This window comes from Cyprinodon tularosa, unplaced genomic scaffold (genome assembly GCF_016077235.1).
Source record: "Cyprinodon tularosa strain WSP-4 unplaced genomic scaffold, ASM1607723v1 ctg130, whole genome shotgun sequence".
Taxonomy (NCBI): domain Eukaryota; kingdom Metazoa; phylum Chordata; class Actinopteri; order Cyprinodontiformes; family Cyprinodontidae; genus Cyprinodon; species Cyprinodon tularosa.
The window spans coordinates 2,128,574-2,148,335 of record NW_024038115.1 but is presented as its reverse complement, the minus strand read 5'-3'; the positions used below and the strand labels follow the sequence as shown (position 1 = coordinate 2,148,335).

The following is a 19,762-nucleotide window of genomic DNA, read 5'->3' as shown; positions in this document are numbered from 1 at the left end:
ATATTTTTTTAACGTCAACAAAAGCGTCATTTTAGGTTCAGTAAAGAACAGATTTTTATATGGAGGCGTATTGTGTGCATGCACCTGATCTTTAGGATTATATCGGTAGAAAAGACCCTGATAGGCTAACAAATTAATATTCAAGCCAAACCAGTTTAAAAATCTTTAAATAGCTGTCCAGTATTAATAGTCATACTTTAAAATAATCAGGGTTATTCATTGTTATTGCCTTTATTAAGAAAAAGTATATTTCACTATTAAACAAGGAGGCTATATGTGATATACTATCATATGTGTCCCATGTTTCATTCTTACCACAGTGAGCAAATCTTAGTGAGAGCACACAGCTTTCATGTAGGTGGAGTTGGTATTTGTCAGGTTTAGTGACATGCAGGACCTCCACATTACTGTTCTCCATCCCGACAGCTAACCAGTCGCCTGTCGGACAGTAACCCAGAGAAAAGATCTGCAACAAAGAGAAATAGTCGTCTTTTAAAGACAGCCACATGTTGTAACTTGGATGGTAGATTTAGTCATTGTTCGTGAAAAAAAGTAAGAAATATTTGCAGCATTGCCGTGATAAAATTGTATGAATGAACAGATTCAATCTGGTAATAAACTCACTGCAGCTGTAAAGCTGCAATATCACTTCCTGTCTTGTCTGCCCTCACTCTCAAACCTCTTAAATGGATAGTCACGACCTCATGTGCAAACTCGGGTTGTAAAATGGGCCTTATTCAGGAAAATTGCAATAATGGTCAATTATTGCTGCTTTTCTCCTTGCCTGAAAAAAGGTAAATTGAAACTGCAAGTATTATCAGAGTTAAAAGTATTTGAGGGCATGACAAAAACAGTCCAGCCCTTAGTGTGGGTTAAACACTCTGAACTGAGCTTGTAAATTACTGCAATAAATCAAAAGTAGAGACAGTAATCACACATGCAATTGCAAGGACCTGTCTAGGGATGCACAATTTGTACTAGCCTGTGACATTTTTACTTTATCTATAGCACAAACTAATGGTATAATTTTTTTTTTTTTTTATAAAAACCAAGCTTTTTTTGTATAATGTTGTATTTCGTATTACAGCGCTGCATTGTTGTGGGGTTATTTTGGAGCATTCCGTATACCTGAGAAGTAAAGTCGTGTTGCTGCAGCTGCCGGCCCTCTCTCAGATCCCAAGAACGAACGGTGTTATCCAGACCACCAGTCCACAGCTTGGTTCCATCGTTAGAGATATCTATACAACTTGCCCCGTCTGTATGGCCTTGAAACTGCCTGAAAACAAAGATAATGAAATAACATAAATGGAATTTTTGTAGGATTTATCTGACAACAGTTGTGCCACAGTTAACGTTAGTTTGGAGCTAAAAACTGAAGTCCTATCTTTTCTTGCCCTGGTAAAAAACAAGCTAACTTTTGAATTGCAGCATAAAGTTTGAAAAGTACCAGTTTTTACCATTTATTTATTCAAGCAAAGGCTGGTGATACATTTTTATGACCTGCATGGTTTTCTGCAGTGTTGTAATCAGTTTGGTAGAAAAGTAGAAAGTTTGCAATTTTGTTAATGGTCAGAAGAACCTACACCAGACTTTGGCCTGAGATAAAAAAAAAAAAAAAAAAGAGAGAGACCCGATGGTATTTAATGGCATTTATTAAGCTTTTTAAATTGCTTCAACACTTGTATAGAAGGTAAAAATATACCTGATATGTAAAAATAAAAGGACAAATTCCCCTAAGTCTTGCAATATATGAGACCATATGTTCATAGCACTGTGTTATTTGCACTGCTGCAAAATAATCAGAACCACTCTGGTGTTTTAAAATAAGCAAATAATGCTACGTTCAGACCGCAAGAGCTGGAAGCAGCAAAAAAGCTTCTGCTGCTTCATTTTAGATGCTTGTTCACATTAAGGTCAGACGTGCATCAAGAGCAACTTTGTTGCTCCTGATGCGCGTCCAGAAAAGTGTGTCCATGTGCGTCTCATGCTTCTGCTGCTCCTGTGTTTAGCAAACAGAGCGGCTTTGCTATATTTGCTGTTATAAGTGGGTAAAAAGTAGTTTTAATATGTTTTTAAGTGAGAAAGTCCAACTGAAAACTTTATCTGTGCATTCAGTTTATCAAGATTATGATCCTGCCTTCAAATATTATTTCGCTGTCTGAGCCGCTCAGACCCCCGTACACCATCTGCACACTGTCCCTGGAAATCTCCTTCAAAGGCTGCCTCTGGCCTTGTCTCTTCTGGGTTTTCCTCTAATGTTCATGGCGGCTGGAAGGAGATGTTAGCGTTTTTCATGTACGTAATCCGAAGTGCAGGCACCAGAATAAAATAAATAAATAAAATCTAACATATTTTGCTGGCAGGTTTTAACATTTTAAGTTAATTTAGGCATTAATAAACTGTTTCAAGGGAGCGATCATAGCAATCTGCATCAGCAGCGCTGTGTCTGTCTCCCTGCCAGCTCCCAGATCAGATTCTCTGATTGGTTGATGTGGCGCGTCGAACAGCATAAGTTCAATTTTTTTCAACTCCAGCATCTGCTGCTTTTGCAGCGCATCACGTGGGTCAGATGCTAAGAAGCTCATGAGGGGCTGCTTCAGCTGCTCAGACGTGCTGCAGGAGCTTTTGCTGCACCTTGATGCGCATCAACCACTGAATTTGCATGTAAACCAGCTGCTTCTGCTGCCTCTAACACTTGCGGTCAGAACGTAGCATAAGCGTTATCATTCTAGAATTTCTTTTTAGTTCAGTGCATTGCACAGTACAGTAGAACTCAAACATTTCCCGTTGTGGTCATTTAGGCTAAAGTACTATAATGACGCCTCTTGTATGTTTCTTTTGTTACTTAAAAAAATGCAGTGTAATTACTTGAAGCTACATTACTGGGTCTTTAAGTGACTGGATCAAATTTAATCATTTAACTTATAACTAAAGTGTAAACATTCTCATTCTAAGAAAATACACATGCATATTCAGTTGATAAATAGTTTTTATCCCAGTAACTTAATTCAATAACTGACATAGTTTTATATAGAAATTACACACAGACTAATACTTTCAAGCCTTTTTTGTTAAGTATGTGTATTTCTGGATAACATCTGATATAAACACAATGCTTAAAATCAGACCAATAAAAAGGTTCAAAATGTGGGATAATTAAAATAATTTTAATACCCACTTAAAGAGTGATATTTTCAAAAGGTATATTTAAGCTGATAAACAAGGCTCATCGGAGCACATTATAATTTATTTATTATGATTGTACATTTTTAAACTATAAAAAAGAATAAAAAATGCAAAGTGAATAGCAATATGCTGATTTCAGCATGACATGAATGTAAAAAATAACACTGGACTTTAAAGAAGTTAGTATGTGACCATTCATGCCTGTGTATAGCATTGCAATGGACCAGCTTGGCAGAAGGGAGATGACATGCTTTGGTTATTGTTGTTTTAGTTTTGGAATTATTATTCCCAGGTGCATTTCCTTTGGTCAATTTCCGGCAGCCACCAGTTAGAACCATAACTAGCTTCAGCTGCTGCCACTAATTATCCCCAAAGTCCTTCCACCTGTTTCCCTCCCTTTATATACCTGCCTCACTCTCCACCTGCTACCAGAAACTAATCACTCTGCTTATATGTGTTCCCAGACGCTTGTTGCCCTTAAATACATCAAACCTCAACTCTAATGTGGAAGAACTTTAATGGTCTGAACACACCAGGAGTGAGTTGAAAAACAGGGTTTAAACCAGGCCTTTTCATCCCATATCAGTGTCTGACCTCATGAATGTCCAAAAATCCCATAAACACTGGGGCTGGGCATTTCATTGAATTTGCAATATAATTGCAATTTGACAAAATGCAATTTTCAAATCATAGTGGCACAGAATTTTGGTCACATTAAAATAAGAGTAAGACGTTGACTTTTTAATTCCAGCCCTATAGGTGGTGGTAATGCACACTCGGAGAAATGAAGAGAAGGTTGCAGCTAGCATGAAGAAACAAGAACTTTTACGATTCTGGACAAGCAAGTTTTCAAGGTCATGAAAACAATAAACCCCTGCAGAGAAACATCTACTTTTTTTTTTTTTTACATACTTGTGATTAGCATGAAGGAAATAAAAAAAATCGATACTGGTTAAAAAAAAAACGCAATTGTTGATTTTTGTTTTTTTTTTGAAAATTGTTCATTTCTAACAAACACTTAAATGTTGCGAAAGCCTTTCTAGATGAGTCGAAGAGCTGTACCAGCTGCAAATGGTGAAGTGAAATTATATTAAACCCTATGACTTAAGAAATGGATGCCATTAAATTTCCTACGTTTGAATGTAGACAGGCAAATAGGGCTGTCAATACAATAATCCAGAACCAATCTCTAACCACCTACCTAACCAAAGTCTGGTTGTGAAGATCCCAGACAGCTATGTTTCCATCAGAGCAGCAAGAAAAGCAAACTTTGGAGTCAGGGCTAATGGCCAAAGCGTAGCACGCTGGTGCAGATGAGGTCAGCTCTGCTTTGATGCGAGGAGTTGGTGTAGCCAAATCCCAAATAGACAAAGTGCTTGCCTCCCCCCCAACAATTAGCGTCCGTCCATCAGGAAGCAGCCTACATGAGCGAATGTAGTTATCCCTGTTCTGAAATGACATTAAATAACTTTATGACATGTTTTTATTGACATTGTCTGGAATATACAGTAAGGATCAAGGAATAGGTCTTACAAGGCAGTCCAGCTGGGAAACAGGGGTCTTGTTACCAGGATGACTGATGTCCCACACCTTCACACAGCCTTTGCCCCCGGTATAGACATGACGAGTCGGGTTACTGATGGTGACAGCACACACCACCTCTCCGTGGCTAAGAGTATTGATCTGTCGTGCATGGCGTGGGATGCCGGGGCCAATCAGAGCGTCTGGAGGAAAAGGCACAGGCTGCATTTGTCCATCAGCGCTCACATGAAAGGAATAGGCTCTGGAGGGGACAAAGAGTGTTGAAAAAAAAAACGGAGAGTGAAATGAAAGCAAACAGGAGGAAGACAAAACCATGTGTCTTCCTTGGTGTGGTGGTGACATTAAAAATTGAGGTGAGGAAACCTACGGCTTTCCACCAGAAATTCCTGACAGGTTGGGGGGAAGGCCTGGGACTCGGATATGATGGTGAGGATCAAATCCCACCTAAAAAAGATAACAGGACTATAGTTCAACTATACACTACTGTAAAATACTGCTGCAATAGTTGACTTTAATCAAATCTGTATTGATTAAATAAATATGATAGCTTTAAAAACAAACAAAACTCCTAAGCTATCAATTAAGAAGCATCAGTTTATTTACATAAAACAAAAAATGAAATGAAATGTTGAAATGGTTCAATTTTAAGGAGCTTTAACAATTAGACAAAACCAAAATCTTATTGAAGGATGGCTCTTCTTGTTTTAATGAAAATTCCATTACACTTCTTGAATACTTAATTTTGAACAACTTCAAAAACACTTAAACTTATTCAGTTAAATATTTTCAACGAGGAACATAGAAAATTATTGGTGTTTTTATTTTCAGGGTTTCTTTTTGCAAACAGAAGATTACTATTTCCTAATGGTTAAAAGAGTTTCCTTCTTTTCTGTTTGTGTTAGATGTGTTAGAACAGCTGCTGTCTTGTTGCTAGTGACCTTCACCTTAAGGGCACTAGTAGGCTACAAGATTTTAAGCAAAACTTTACTTTAAAGAAAAATGGTTGCAGACAAAATGTGGTTATCCACTGGGGAATACCTGAAGTTATTAAGCAGAAATCTGAATAAAAGCTTTTAAGTCCCCATTAGAGATGCTTGGAAGCACATCTTAAAGAACCAAAAAAATATTTAGCATGCATGTTTAAGGGTGAGCTGCTGATTGTTATAGAAATAGATTAAAAACAGCAATAAAGATGAGAGTTCCATAAAACATAGCATAAACATAATTCACCCTCACAAACTACATTTGATTACCTTTTTTTAGGATCCTGACAGAAAATTCCTAAAATCATACAATGAACATTGTTGTTTTTAACATATTGGTGCATGTTTAGGATGTATGTTTCTGTGGATGTACCACTTGTGTGCGTCCGTATGCCGCCACAGCAGCAGCAGCCACTGCGCTCATCTGTGGGGAGATGTTATGCAGGCCAGTATAGACGGCGCCTGCTCCACTCAGCTCTCCATTCATGCCGGGATGAGGCACCATTCCAAACGGTCCAGGGTAAGAGCAGGGCACTGCAAGCGGTGTGCGAAGACCGGAAGCTGGACGGTGAAACAAGGCAAAAAATATAACAAACATTCTTCAATCAGTATAAAAAAAACATAAAATTGTTATCAAATTTCAGTTTATAAGTTTAAGCAATTAATTAAAAAGTAAACAGAAATATTTGAAGGTCATGATCTACTTAATCATATTGCTTTTTTTATTACTAAAAATAACAGTAGCAACCTAATTCTATAACATTACCAGAACATAATAGGTAATGTTTTTTTTTACCTTTAAAAGACAATAGAATAAATCTATAATATATATTAAATTTCCTAGACCACATATTGCTCTGTAATGAGTCAAACTGACAGCATAAGGCTTATTTTCCAAGTCCAAAGTGTTATTTTAACCAAGTTCTTTGTGATTTACAAAAGCTTCTTGGTGCTGTGAGGATTCTTTGTAATTAGCTATAATCAGGACCCACCAAGCAGCTCAGCTCCTGTGGGTTTGCTCGGCGCAGGCCTCAGGCCAGGGGTGGAGGTGCTGCTAGGTGTGGGGGCCTCAGAACGGGATGTTGGGGTGCTGGACTTAGACACAGGCGTTGTCGATTTTTCATTCTGAATCCACAAAACCAAAAAAACAAAAACAAATTACAAGAAAATTTTCTTTACATACATCTGGTTTAGGAATAATAAAATAATGCAGAAAACAATTTGATCTTAAAATTATTTTCCAACTTAGAAACCCACTGTTTGTTGTAAAGTATACTTTTTTTTAGGCATTTAAGAATCAGGGCTCATCGAGCTCCTAACAAGTTCTACAATTAATTTAAATATAAAGTGTAGATTGTGCAGTCTGCATGCATACATTCTCAGTCATGATTTATAAAAATTGATAAATCTTAAAAGGAAATTTGTTGGAAATAAATCCAAACAGTCCATAATTTGTGGAGCCACCTTTAGCAGCCGTGTGATCATTTTATCATTCTATCACACTGTCTTCCTTCAGTCGCATGTTGTGAGGTCTACTGCACATTTCTTTCTGTTAATTTGTCATACTCCTTTTCAAACTATATGATCTTTGACATTTAACAGGCTAACATAAGTCTAAATGGAGATACTGAGTTTTTTGCTGTTTTACTGAGTGCTGCATAGCCTGACCTTGGGATTGGTTTCTTGGGATGTTAAATAATCCCTCATGTCAGCAGAACAGCAGCTCCTGCAGGCACCGAGGTTTAAGAGCAAGCTGAGTGGGGCAAGAGCCTCTCTACGTATAGCTGCTCCGCTTTTATGTAAAAGCAGTACATTAAGGAGGCTCCTTCCCTGCCAAATTTTAAAACACAGCTCAAGACGTACTTTTATTTGCTGGCTTTTAACACTGCAAGGACTTAGGTGTTGTGACTTTGTCTATTTAGCTTAAAGAAATTCATATTATTTTATGTTTTTATGCTGTAATTTATTATTTTATTGTGTTTACTATTTTTAGCTATGTTCAGCAGTTTGTTTTCAGCTGTTTTAAAGCACTCTACAAATAAAAATGATGATGATGGTGATGATGATAATCTTTCTCAATTGACATACTGAGTTTAGATAGTGTTCGAATCATTTTATTACCCTTTCCAGATTAATGGGCAGCACCTAATGGTTCTCAAAGGCCATTGTTTTCCATTTGGGCCTTGTGTTATATCGCATATCTGTGAGGCCCAAACCTAAAAATGGTCAGTCATTTTTCTTAATAATGACCAGTAAATAAAATACCCTTTGTTATATAACCTCCTAGTTTCTTTCCTTCTCAAATTCCCTAAAATTAGTAGTTAGGGTTCCTTCTAGTTAGATGCACTCAGTTTTTTTTTAATCAATTAATCTGGGTAATTGTATAATCTGTTTTCCTAAATAATGGCTTCCCATAAGTTTGCACACGAACCCTGCAGGTGATTTTTCAAACTTTTTACCCTAATGAAGTCCAGAACATATCTATTACGTATATCCTGGTGCATCTTTATTCTCAAAGGTTAATATTTCCTTATACATCACTTCTAGTGATCCTTTGTAATGTTTACGACTATATGCCAGAAATAAAAGGAAGTTAATCTATAAAAAAGCTGAATCAGATCAAAAGGCGATAGTTTCACAATGACTCACCAAATTAATCTCTTTGGACTTGGATGAAGGTGTGCTGCTGGAGGAGGCGATGGAAGAAGGACTCAGGGGGGCGTCTTTCTTTAGCAGGCGACTTTTGTCCAATCCGTTCTCCTGAGGAGAGTGGGCAGGACTTCCTCGAGGAGACGTAGCATCCTGAGATGGTTAGCAAATATGTTTAAACGAAAACATCATTATTGTTTCAAATGAGAAAAAAAAAAAAATCATATCCAACAATAAAAGTAAAAGCTGATCGGTACCTCATTGGAGACGTCCACCACCAAGTTGTCGTCACTCTTTTCTCCATCACTTTCCTGGGATTCACAGAAAAATTAATTTTACATTTAACAAAGATAAAAGAAATAATACATAGAAAATTAATTAGCCTTATTGTATAGAGGAAAATGATCTAACAATACTAACCAATTTTCTCTGACATTTTGTATCTGTCAGAATAAAAAGCATTAACTTAAAGATAGGTAAACCTGTATTTTTTTTTATCTCACAAGCTTTACTCTGTTTCATTTCCCAGTTTTTCAAAACAAAGGGTCCTACCAAGAACAGAGAAAAATGATTTACCTCTCTTTTCCAATTTTCTCTTTCAGCAATAAAATGTATTACCGTACATCTCCTCCCCTGCTCAGTCAAGGATGATTTCAACCGTGTAACTCACGTAGCGGGTCGAGGTTAGCTCTTTGTCGTCTGTCTTCTGCTTTTTGCTGTCAGATGAAAAATCACTGGAACTCTGATGTTTCTCTCCGGCCCGGAAACTGGCTGACGGAGACACAGAGGATCTCTGAAACAGAGAAGAAAACTACCATTACAACTACCTCCAAGCCTTTATTATGGAAGGTTATGATGCTGAATGTTCTTGTAATTCAGACTGCTGACCATCTTTGTTTCGTTTTGCTTTGGTAATCACAATTGATTACACATTTGTTTATTTAGCTGTGTAACTGTAGCTATACAGTTCTGTAAATGCCTCTGTTAATATTCATATATACTCAGTGTAGAGATAAGTGGGAGAAGATGCCAGCCTCATGCTATTTTATACTAAAACATCTGGATTAGCCATGGTGTTTATTTACTCTGAACTTAAATGCCACCATTGGTTTTTATCACACGGCTCCTTTGTGTTTATGTTTTATTCCGTTTCTGTTTGCAGCCTACACCAACAGCATCTCCAGCAATACTGGAACAATGTCCCTTTTTAAACATGCAGATTACATAAATATGCAGATTTTGTCATATGGGCTCTGGTGTCCCATAAGACTGAAACTGATACTCTTGTTCCATATCAGAATGTAGTCAACACAGAGGTAATTATTGTTTAAAGGTTCTATACCAAGCTGTTTTTAGCCCTTCAAATTCAGCAATAGGGATATAAATGAGGAAATGCTATCAGCCCACTCTGAAGACTCTTAGTGCTCTGATGGCACCAGGTGTATCCTCCTCTTAACTGTACGTCCTGCCCAGATCCTCGACTGCTAAAAACTGATTAATAACTGATGAATAAGGCTGAAATAATGAATAATATGGAAATTATCAATTCATTTAGTAACTGATTAATCATTAACTTGATTACACACTCTAAAACCTGTGTTGTGCATGAACACACTCACTGAATACATTCATATTTTTAGAGATTGGTGAATTGAACGGATCAGTTTTGAAGTAATGAATGTCAACAATAGTGACGTTCACTCTCAGAATAATGTGCGACACACGCAGCTCACGTTCACATTTAATTAATAATGACACTTTTAATTGGATAATGTCAGGTTTTACTGTGCTTATTACGGCAAACAGCATGACAGACCAGGATTTCTACTGCTAGTACCAGTCGTGTGTGATTCAGACTCATCTACTGGTGTTTCTGATGCCAGTGTTGCAGAGTGCTTGGCTGAGTTTTATGAACTAACAATGGAAACTGGGACAGAAAAAAAACAAACTCATGTTTTTGTGCAAACTGTCCTCACCGGGATTCACAAACAAGTCTGTAAGTCAGCCACGTCCACTCCAAATTTAAAGTGACACATCTTGGGAAATATCTGATACTGAATGAGGAACATAAGAAGTCATTTTCGATACTGATCTTTTCAGTAGAACCTGAATGTACCTGTATTTTTCTGAAGTTTCATTTTATTTAGCTAAATAAAGGCTTCACTGCACATACAGTATACCTTGACTGCATCAAGTACTCTCCAATTCTTCCTATATATCATGATCACACATTTAAAGGGGGAAATATGAGGTTCTATTGTAGTATTATGGCTTAATTTACCAAATTAAATTGAACTAGATCATTTATAGGTTTGTGAACACTGTTTATTTTTGAAAAAGTCGGCTATGAACCTGAGCAAGTTCATGTTCATGTGTGTGAACTGAACTTTTAGCTATGAACTGGCACAACATTGTCTAAAAGTTGTCTTTAGCTGACAGAGCAACCCATTTAGAGCAATATATTTATATATCACAATTCTAGACAATTATATAAATATATTTTTTTAACCCAATAAAATATGTCAAAATACTCTATCCAGAGCTCTACAAGTGGAAACGTTTTAGTTTCTCCTGATTTAATTCTGTTAAAAATCTTATTTAGGGAACCTTTGGCTATTAGATTACTAATTGAATAATCTAAAAAAATTATTGACAGATGAATCGATAGGCAAAATAATAGTTAATTACAGCAGGTAGGAATACACCACTATCTGACTCAATACGATGTCCTTGTAATCATACTTGTATCTGTAAATATGCTGCCACACCAAAGGACCAGATATTGGCATCATTTTCCTTTAAACAGCTAGTTTTTGCACAATACAGCAGCTGGTCTGTGGTTCATTGTAAGTTGCAGAAATACATCATAAAGAGAAGGCAAGCAAAGAAGAAGTGGTCATGAGAGTTAGCTTAACATTCACCCTTTGGTCCTAAATAATTTTTGTGGCTTTATACAAGCATTGCCACATTCGCAATTTATACTTACAGTATGTGTTGTGAAGCCCCATTTGCCAAGAACAATAAACCCAATCTCTGATCTCAATCTCAAAATGAATTGACTGGAATGCAGACTTGTCATGTTTCAGTTGCAATTTAATGCATGCAATGCAATTTAAATTGTTTCCACATAGAAGCAATACATAAATCTAGTTTTAAATTTAATGTTGAGAGCCTCAAAATTGGTCAAGAATCCCATAAGTGCTTTCTTTAGATTCTAAAAATCTCAATAAAGAGGAAATCAGTGATGGAACTGTCCTTTTTAAAATTATTAAGTCAGTTGCAAACAGCAATCTTATACAGATGACAAAATAATTCTGAAAGTATGTTGAATATTTGGTGCGTTTGGCATGAAGCTAGTCAGCTATTCTGCAGAATGAAAGACAAATCTGAACAATAAACCAACAAAAATATTGCCTAAAATATTATCTACTAAATATTAACTATAAAGATCAGCACCACCATTTGTCTACAAATCCAGCAATGACATAACAAAGTGTGCTACATCCTTAACAGACTGATTGCACAACCCTTTCATTAGGTGCAGTAGCTAGACTAATGCCACTTATTTCTTATCAAGCTTTACATTTTTTAAACGATGAATGTACTTTGAGGAGCAGAGATCAAACTGAGGCCAGTCAGACATTGCTCATTTTCCTGAGAAAGTCTTTGCTGATCTCCCCTCCATGTTGGGAGGCGCTGCTCCACCAGAATACAGTAGATGGAAAGGAAAAATAAATAAAATAAAACAAGACCTTTAACTCGACCTTTCCACTAACTCACGCTCGTAACCTTTCCACTGCCCTTTGGCGTGCTGCAAGTGTTGATGACAACGATTCTGAGCAGGGGGAAGGTTGAGGCTGTGTGGGGTGTGTCTGGTTTGATGTGTGTGGTGCACTTGATCCTGTTTACATTTTAGTCCTCTGTATGTGCAAATAATCTGCAGATATCGCCTGTGCATGGGTGCCTCCTGAGCGATAGAGGAGCAAGTTGAGGCATCACTCAATGTCACCTCCATTTCAGGCTGATTAGAATAATTAGCCTGCAAATTACCTATTTTCAAAAAAAATCTAAGCAAATCTACTTTTCTGCACAGTTAAATGAAGGCCCCCATCGGCTGAAGGAGCATTGTGACTGTGACAAACTCTTTGCTGTGGGTGAGTGAAAGTATTCATTGTAACCGACTCATATTACTACTCATATCCTCCCACACTTCTCAGTGGCGTTTGTGGCTTCTTGTTTTCTTTTTTTATTACCTTTAAAAGTGCTCTCTGTGGGCATTACTGCAGGTTGATGCCACTCCTGTTTAATCAATTTAAATCCTAACCTAGGACTGATACAGTTAATCAGTTTACAGTTTCTTATTTGCAGACTGTCTGTTGAAAAAATAAGTCCTTCATATGTATTTATTTATTAAGCGCTTTGAGAAATTTAAACAAGGAGACCCAAGCATATAACAATAAAATCAAAAAAATAGGCAAAAAGATTACAGAAAATAAAATAGTTCTGCTAAAAAGAAGTGTCCAAAGAAACATAAAAAAAATCCTCTTTTAACAGACTTTCAAAAAGGCCCAGTTTGGTGATTGCCTGAAGGTCTAAAGTAAGCTGGTTGCAGACTGTTGGTGCCACCAGCAAAGAGCCATTATCACTGTAGAGAGTGAGCTCAGTTCTAGGAACATCCTATTAAATCTGTCTGGAAGATCTTAAGGACCTGCCACTCATATGCTAAAATGTCCAGATAAAGAAGGACGCGTGCTAATGTACAAATAGGCAGCTGCAATCTAACAAAGTTGAGTGTGATTAAAGTAGGAATGAAACAGTTAACAAAACTAACTTAATTCAATAGTTGGTGTCTAACTGTTATCAATAATTAAAGTACAAATGTAAAAAATATATAAAGAAAAAATAAATGTTGTGTTGCTCAAGTTTCAAAGCAAATTGGCTAAAAAGCATAAGCAATGGGATTTAGATCCTTTCGGCTTCGTCATCCATCACACCAAAGTGTTGTATGGTTGTGATTTATCCCCAGTATATCCAATCTATTCAACTGCCAGCTGAATCATTGACCAACCCTGTGACATCATTGCTTGGAGTAATGCAACATGGCGGCACCCTTGCAAAAAAATTATAAAGCAATGCTAAGTTTTTTCTTTTAATTTTCACGTTTGTAAAATAATTATTGATAATGGTAGGACACAGTCTTGTGATTTAGGTGAGTATGGTTGACTGTTTTATCTCCACTTTAAGGCTTGACTTAGACAAACCAACATAGAGAGCATAGAGAAAGGTTGAGCCTGTAAATAATTGAGGTATGCACAACCTTCTCCAAATCAGGATTAAAAAAAATATGCAACTTAAAAAAGCTTCTTTTGAACATAATGTTGATTTTTAAATGTAAAAATCATCATTAAATATTATGCTTAAATCTTTAACGCTGACATATGTAATGATGCTGCCGTCAGATAAAATACCGTTTTTTCTCCATTTAGATACAATCATGACGCAGGAACCACTGTTCAACAGCAGTACTGCACTACGGTGGAGAACGGGAAGCATTACTATAGCTGACTTCAGAGACAAAAGTATGATGACTAACTTACACAGAGGAAGTTAAAGTGAGACACACAGAGACTTTGGAATACTAAAAAAATTAAAACATTGAACAGAGAGAAAAGATAAATAAATAAAAATACAAAAAAAACTCAAATGCATGACCTAGTGTGGCAAGACAATAAATGTAGTGTATAGACACAGAAATGTATTAATTAAAACAAGACCCTTAGAAAGAAACGCTGAGACCAAAAACACTACAGAAGAAAACAGAAGCACCTGGCGAACATGACAATAAAGATATAATTTATTTTTATTTACATAGAGGTCGCACTTAAACATTTTAGTCTAAAACATTCTTACAATCTATACAAAATTTATATAAAAAAAACTAAACCATTAAACGAGCAGCTAATTGAAACTTGCCAGACAAGACCACATGCTTTTTATTTCTCAGCATTTAAACATCTGCGTATGGTGTAGTATCCAGCTGCATGAATCTGTGACCCACTACTTTAGAAATCCCTCGATATTTGACAGGCCTCAACAACTTCTCACTCTGGATAAATCTCCTGTTACACTCTGAACAGTTGACAAGAGTGCTCATTATTTTTACTCCATTGCAGCAATAAACCAAAAGACTGCAAAAGTTGCAGGGTGGTAGCTTTCGAGGACTGAACTTACACACCCCTGATTTAATAGACATATAAGTGTATGCGTCCTGCCAAGCATGCCATTAAGAATCTGACACACCTTTTATAAGAGGTTAATATTGATGGTAGTAGTAATGCACAGGAGATGCTTTCTTGAAACAGTCTGTGCTCCTTAGAATCATATTAATATTATCTCAACACCACCGCCAACTGTCAGAGTCTGGAGAAGTTTGTTGAAGGACCCAGATGCAGAAGGGGAGGTAGAGAGTAGATATTGTGAAATTACTGACAGTGGTAGCACAGAAGCATAAATCCAGGAAGAAAACATGCAAGGAACAACAAAAAGCAGAACAAGAGAACACCGCAGGGAGAACATACAGGAGATAAAGAAACAATACTGATATTTATTATAACCATCGGGTTGGGAGCATTAAGGTTTGCCTGCTGTTTGGACACTCAAGCTTCTACAACCCCTCCCACAATGACAGTATCACAAGATACTCCTATAGAGGTGTACCTTTGCCCTCCCACAGTGTTTGAGGACAAAAGCAACTGTCTCATGTCTGCTTCCTTTTCTTTGGGGAGCTCACATCGGAGAGGCGCCAGCATGGAGGACTGCACGAACAAAGAGCAGGAGCTGCAAACTGACTATTGGCTAAACGGATCTGATGGACAACAGGTAGAGCTGATGATGGTGACTTTATTAGTATAACAAGATATTTTTTTAATTTTTCTTTTACTTCTAAACTAACGAACGGAAACGTTACCATGGCAACTGCTAAAATCAGTAACCATATTATCCCTGAATGTGAGTTTGTTACTTGGTGACAGATGGACACTTTAAGTGCAACTCAGAAAAGCAGCTTTTAGCCACTAAGAAAGGCTACAGTATACAGTGCAAACTACAAATATGTATGTACAAATATGTCATGAGTAATATTCATGTTTTCATCCCTCTGCATAATAGCTGCTCTGGGTCTCTGCTATGGTGTTCCTTTTAGGACAACCTTAGGCACTGACATCCCCCCTTATACAGGTGCTGGTCATAAAATTAGAATATCATGAAAAAGTAGATTGATTTCAGTAATTCCATTTAAAAAGTGAAACTTGTATATTATATTCATACATTACATACAAACTCATATATTTCAGATGTTTATTTTGTTTAATTTTGATGATTACAAATGACAACAAATGAAAATCTCAAATTCATCATATCAGAAAATTAGAATATTGTGAAAAGGTTCAAAATTGATGGCCCCTGGTGCCACACTCTAATCAGCTAATTAACTCAAACCACCTGCAAAAGCCTTTAAATGGTCTTTCAGTCTAGTTCTATAGGCTACACAATCATGGGGAAGACTGCTGACTTGACAGTTGTCCAAAAGACGACCATCGACACCTTGCACAAGGAGGGCAAGACACAAAAGGTCATCGCTAAAGAGGCTGGCTGTTCACAGAGCTCAGTGTCCAAGCACATTAATAGAGAGGCGAAGGGAAGGAAAAGATGTGGTCGAAAAAAGTGTACAAGCAAGAGAGATAACCGCACCCTGGAGAGGATTGTGAAACAAAACCCATTCAAAAATGTGGGGGAGATTCACAAAGAGTGGACTGCAGCTGGAGTGAGTGCTTCAAGAACCACCACACACAGACGTATGAAAGACATGGGTTTCTGCTGTCGCATTCCTTGTGTCAAGCCACTCTTGAACCACAGACAGCGTCAGAAGCGTCTTGCCTGGGCTAAAGAGAAACAGGACTGGACTGCTGGTGAGTGGTCCAAAGTCATGTTCTCTGATGAAAGTAAATTTTGCATTTCCTTTGGAAATCAAGGTCCCAGAGTCTGGAGGAAAAGAAGAGAGGCACTTCATCCACGTTGCTTGAAGTCCAGTGTAAAGTTTCCACAGTCAGTGATGGTTTGGGGTGCCATGTCATCTGCTGGTGTTGGTCCATTGTGTTTTCTGAGGTCCAGGGTCAACGCAGCCACATACCAGGAAGTTTTAGAGCACTTCATGCTTCCTGCAGCTGACCAACTTTTTGGAGATGCAGATTTCATTTTCCAACAGGACTTGGCACCTGCACACAGTGCCAAAGCTACCAGTACCTGGTTGAAGGACCATGGTATCCCTGTTCTTAATTGGCCAGCAAACTCTCCTGACCTTAACCCCATAGAAAATCTATGGGGTATTGTGAAGAAGAAGATGCAATACACCAGACCCAACAATTCAGAAGAGCTAAAAGCCACTATTAGAGCAACCTGGGCTATCATAACACCTGAGCAGTGCCACAGACTGATCGACTCCATGCCACGCCGCATTGCTGCAGTAATACAGGCCAAAGGAGGCCCAACTAAATACTGAGTGCTGTACATGCTCATACTTTTCATGTTCATACTTTTCAGTTGGCCAACATTTCTATAAATCCTTTGTTTTTATTGGTCTTCAGTAATATTCTAATTTTCTGATATGATGAATTTGAGATTTTCATTTGTTGTCATTTGTAATCATCAAAATTAAACAAAATAAACATCTGAAATATATGAGTTTGTATGTAATGTATGAATATAATATACAAGTTTCACTTTTTAAATGGAATTACTGAAATCAATCTACTTTTTCATGATATTCTAATTTTATGACCAGCACCTGTAATCGACTCGATCTTAAAGGACATTTCTGTTTAATTCTATTCTTGAAAGATGTAGATTTAATACACTGCATAAGGACTATGATGGCAGAAAGACCCCAAGTGAGATTGAAAAATGCGACACAGAGGGTTGCTTCCCAAGATCCGATGTTTAAGCTGTGACCAATGGTCCAGTTTTCTTTTCTTTTCTTAACAGTTCAGATGGTTTGTCACCCAATTAGGCTACAAAAGACCAGATTTATTCTACAGAATTTTTTACACCAGCACAACATCTTTTGAAGTTTGAGTCAGAGTTATTTGGTTTAATCCATCTCGCTTGGCTTGTTAATTTGTTTCTTTCTCTGTGGCTATCCCAGCATGGAAAGGCAGGCAACACGCTGAAGTATGAGCTTTATAAAAGAGCACTGACAAAGAGAAATGGACTGCAGTTGTAAAGCTCGTTTGCAAGCAAAAATAGAACTGAAAAATAAGCTGCAAATTGCCCTTTTCACACAAAAGAAGCTCTAATGTGTTTCAGTAAAAATTCACCAAAAAAACCTTGTTGCAGAGAAGAATCAGACAAATTTCAGCTTGCAGGATCAAGGGTATGATCTTTCTCTACACAGTGAAGAACACACACCCTAAGGCTGCAGTCCTAATAATTCTAAAACAGCTAACTTTGCTGGACATTAACTAATATAACAATAAAAACTCCGTAATAATTTTACATTCATTTTAAAATAACAGTATAATCATGTTTCACAGCAACCTGGTCCAACCATTTCCTAATGTACCAAAAACGTAAAATAAGAATGAATGCCCCTTTTATATTATTGTATAATTTACAGTTTTTTATCATATATTTTTTAGAAAGACTTTAATATTTTTTAGGAATTAAATTAACACTAGATTGGTTTAAATCTTATCTATCTTATCGATTTCAGTTTGTTCACGTTAATGACAAATCTTCCACATGCTCCAAGGTTATCTGTGGAGTACCACAGGGATCAGTGCTAGGACCAATTCTCTTTTCTATATGCTCCCAATCATTACAATTATTAGACAGCATGGGATTAATTTCCACTGTTATGCAGATGATACTCAGCTATATCTGTCTATAAATCCAGATGAAGCTAACCCGTTGCATAGATTACAGGCATGTCTTGAAGACATAAAAACCTGGATGATTCTTAACTTTCTGCTCCTGAATGCAGACAAAACAGAAGTTATAATCTTTGGACCAGAGTCTTTGAAAAAGAAGCTGGTTAGTCAGTCACTTCATTTGGATGGGATTTTTTTTTTCTTCAGCTGATCCAAAATGCTGCAGTTCTGATAAAAATTAAAAAGAGAGATCATATCTCTCCTATCCTAGCTTCTCATCATTGGCTTCCTGTTAAATCAAGAATAGATTTAAAATCAATCCTCCTTCTCACATATAAAGCCTTAAATGGCCAAGCTCCATCTTATATCAGATATCTGATTGTTCCTTATGTCCCTAACAGACCACTTCAGTCTCAATCTGCAGGTTTACTAGTGGTTCCTAGAATTTCTAAAAGTAGAATGGGAGGCAGATCTTTTAGTTATCAGGCTCCTCTCCTGTGGAACCAACTACCAGTTTTAGTCTGTGAGACAGACACGCATTCTACTTTTAAGGCTAGGCTTAAAACTTTCCTTTTGATAAAGCTTATAGTTAAGAGTGGCTCAGGTTATCCTGAGCTATATATATAGTTATGCTGCTATAGGCTTAGATTTCTGGAGGACATTGCGATACACTGTTGTGATGTACGTCATTCATACCCCTGTATGCTAAGTACAAAGTTTGTTTGTAAGAACTTTGTTTGCTTTTTATTTTATGGTTGACTCCATCACACATGATGAGGACAATAGAAGAAAACAGCCTTCTAGCACTTTTAGATTACTTTTATCTTAAGCTACCACAGTATACGTGTCAGATTATATAATACCACTTATACCTCAGCGATAATATTAAGGTGCTACTTTGTTGTAGCTCTTATACTACATCCGTTGATTGCACTGCTCTTTTTTTACATCTCTCTTTGCAGGTGATGAAGCAGACTGACGACGTTTAATCGTTATTTCCCCTTTATCTCCTCTTTCTTTTATCTTTTCTCCTTTTTCCTGTTTTTCCTTTCCTGTTCTTCTTACATTGCAGTGTCCATATAATCTGTAATACTCCCTGCATGAATTATAATAAAGCAATTTTGTTAGGAATCCAGTCTGTGTGGTTTGTGTTTGTGTTTGTCTTCCTTCCTCCACCAGGCAGCGCCTGATTCTGGTTGGCCTCCTCACACACCTGCGGATGGTTACCTCATCAACAGATTGCTCTTAAGCTGCTAACTGCCACTACCTCGACACCAGAGTGTTTGCCAGTTTGGGGTACTCTAGCCAAGCTGAGTTTTGATGAGTCAATCTGAGTTTTTGTCTACCTGAGTTTTAATCTCGCTTTTTTTGTCTTTGCCTCTCGGCAGGAAGTCATCCTGCAAACTGGATGTTTCGGGACCTTCTCTCCCCTGGAAGGATCTTCTCAGAACCAAACTGAGTTGAGGATTCAAGTTAGTG

At 37.2% G+C, this 19,762-nt stretch overlaps 1 protein-coding gene across 5 annotated transcripts in view; it reads right to left on the bottom strand.

Moving 5' to 3' along the window:
- LOC119778195 (transducin-like enhancer protein 4) overlaps positions 1-19,762 on the bottom strand; it is a 64,759-nt gene that overhangs the window by 1,316 nt on the left and 43,681 nt on the right. For all 5 annotated transcript variants that reach the window (XM_038277337.1, XM_038277338.1, XM_038277340.1 and 2 more), the window contains 10 exons: positions 9,031-9,153; positions 8,618-8,671; positions 8,361-8,513; positions 6,704-6,836; positions 6,085-6,272; positions 5,096-5,172; positions 4,720-4,969; positions 4,388-4,635; positions 1,129-1,276; positions 316-466 (listed from right to left, as the gene is read on the bottom strand). In XM_038277337.1, coding sequence (XP_038133265.1) covers positions 316-466; positions 1,129-1,276; positions 4,388-4,635; positions 4,720-4,969; positions 5,096-5,172; positions 6,085-6,272; positions 6,704-6,836; positions 8,361-8,513; positions 8,618-8,671; positions 9,031-9,153 — 1,525 coding nt within the window. The remainder of the gene's footprint in view (positions 1-315; positions 467-1,128; positions 1,277-4,387; positions 4,636-4,719; positions 4,970-5,095; positions 5,173-6,084; positions 6,273-6,703; positions 6,837-8,360; positions 8,514-8,617; positions 8,672-9,030; positions 9,154-19,762) is intronic.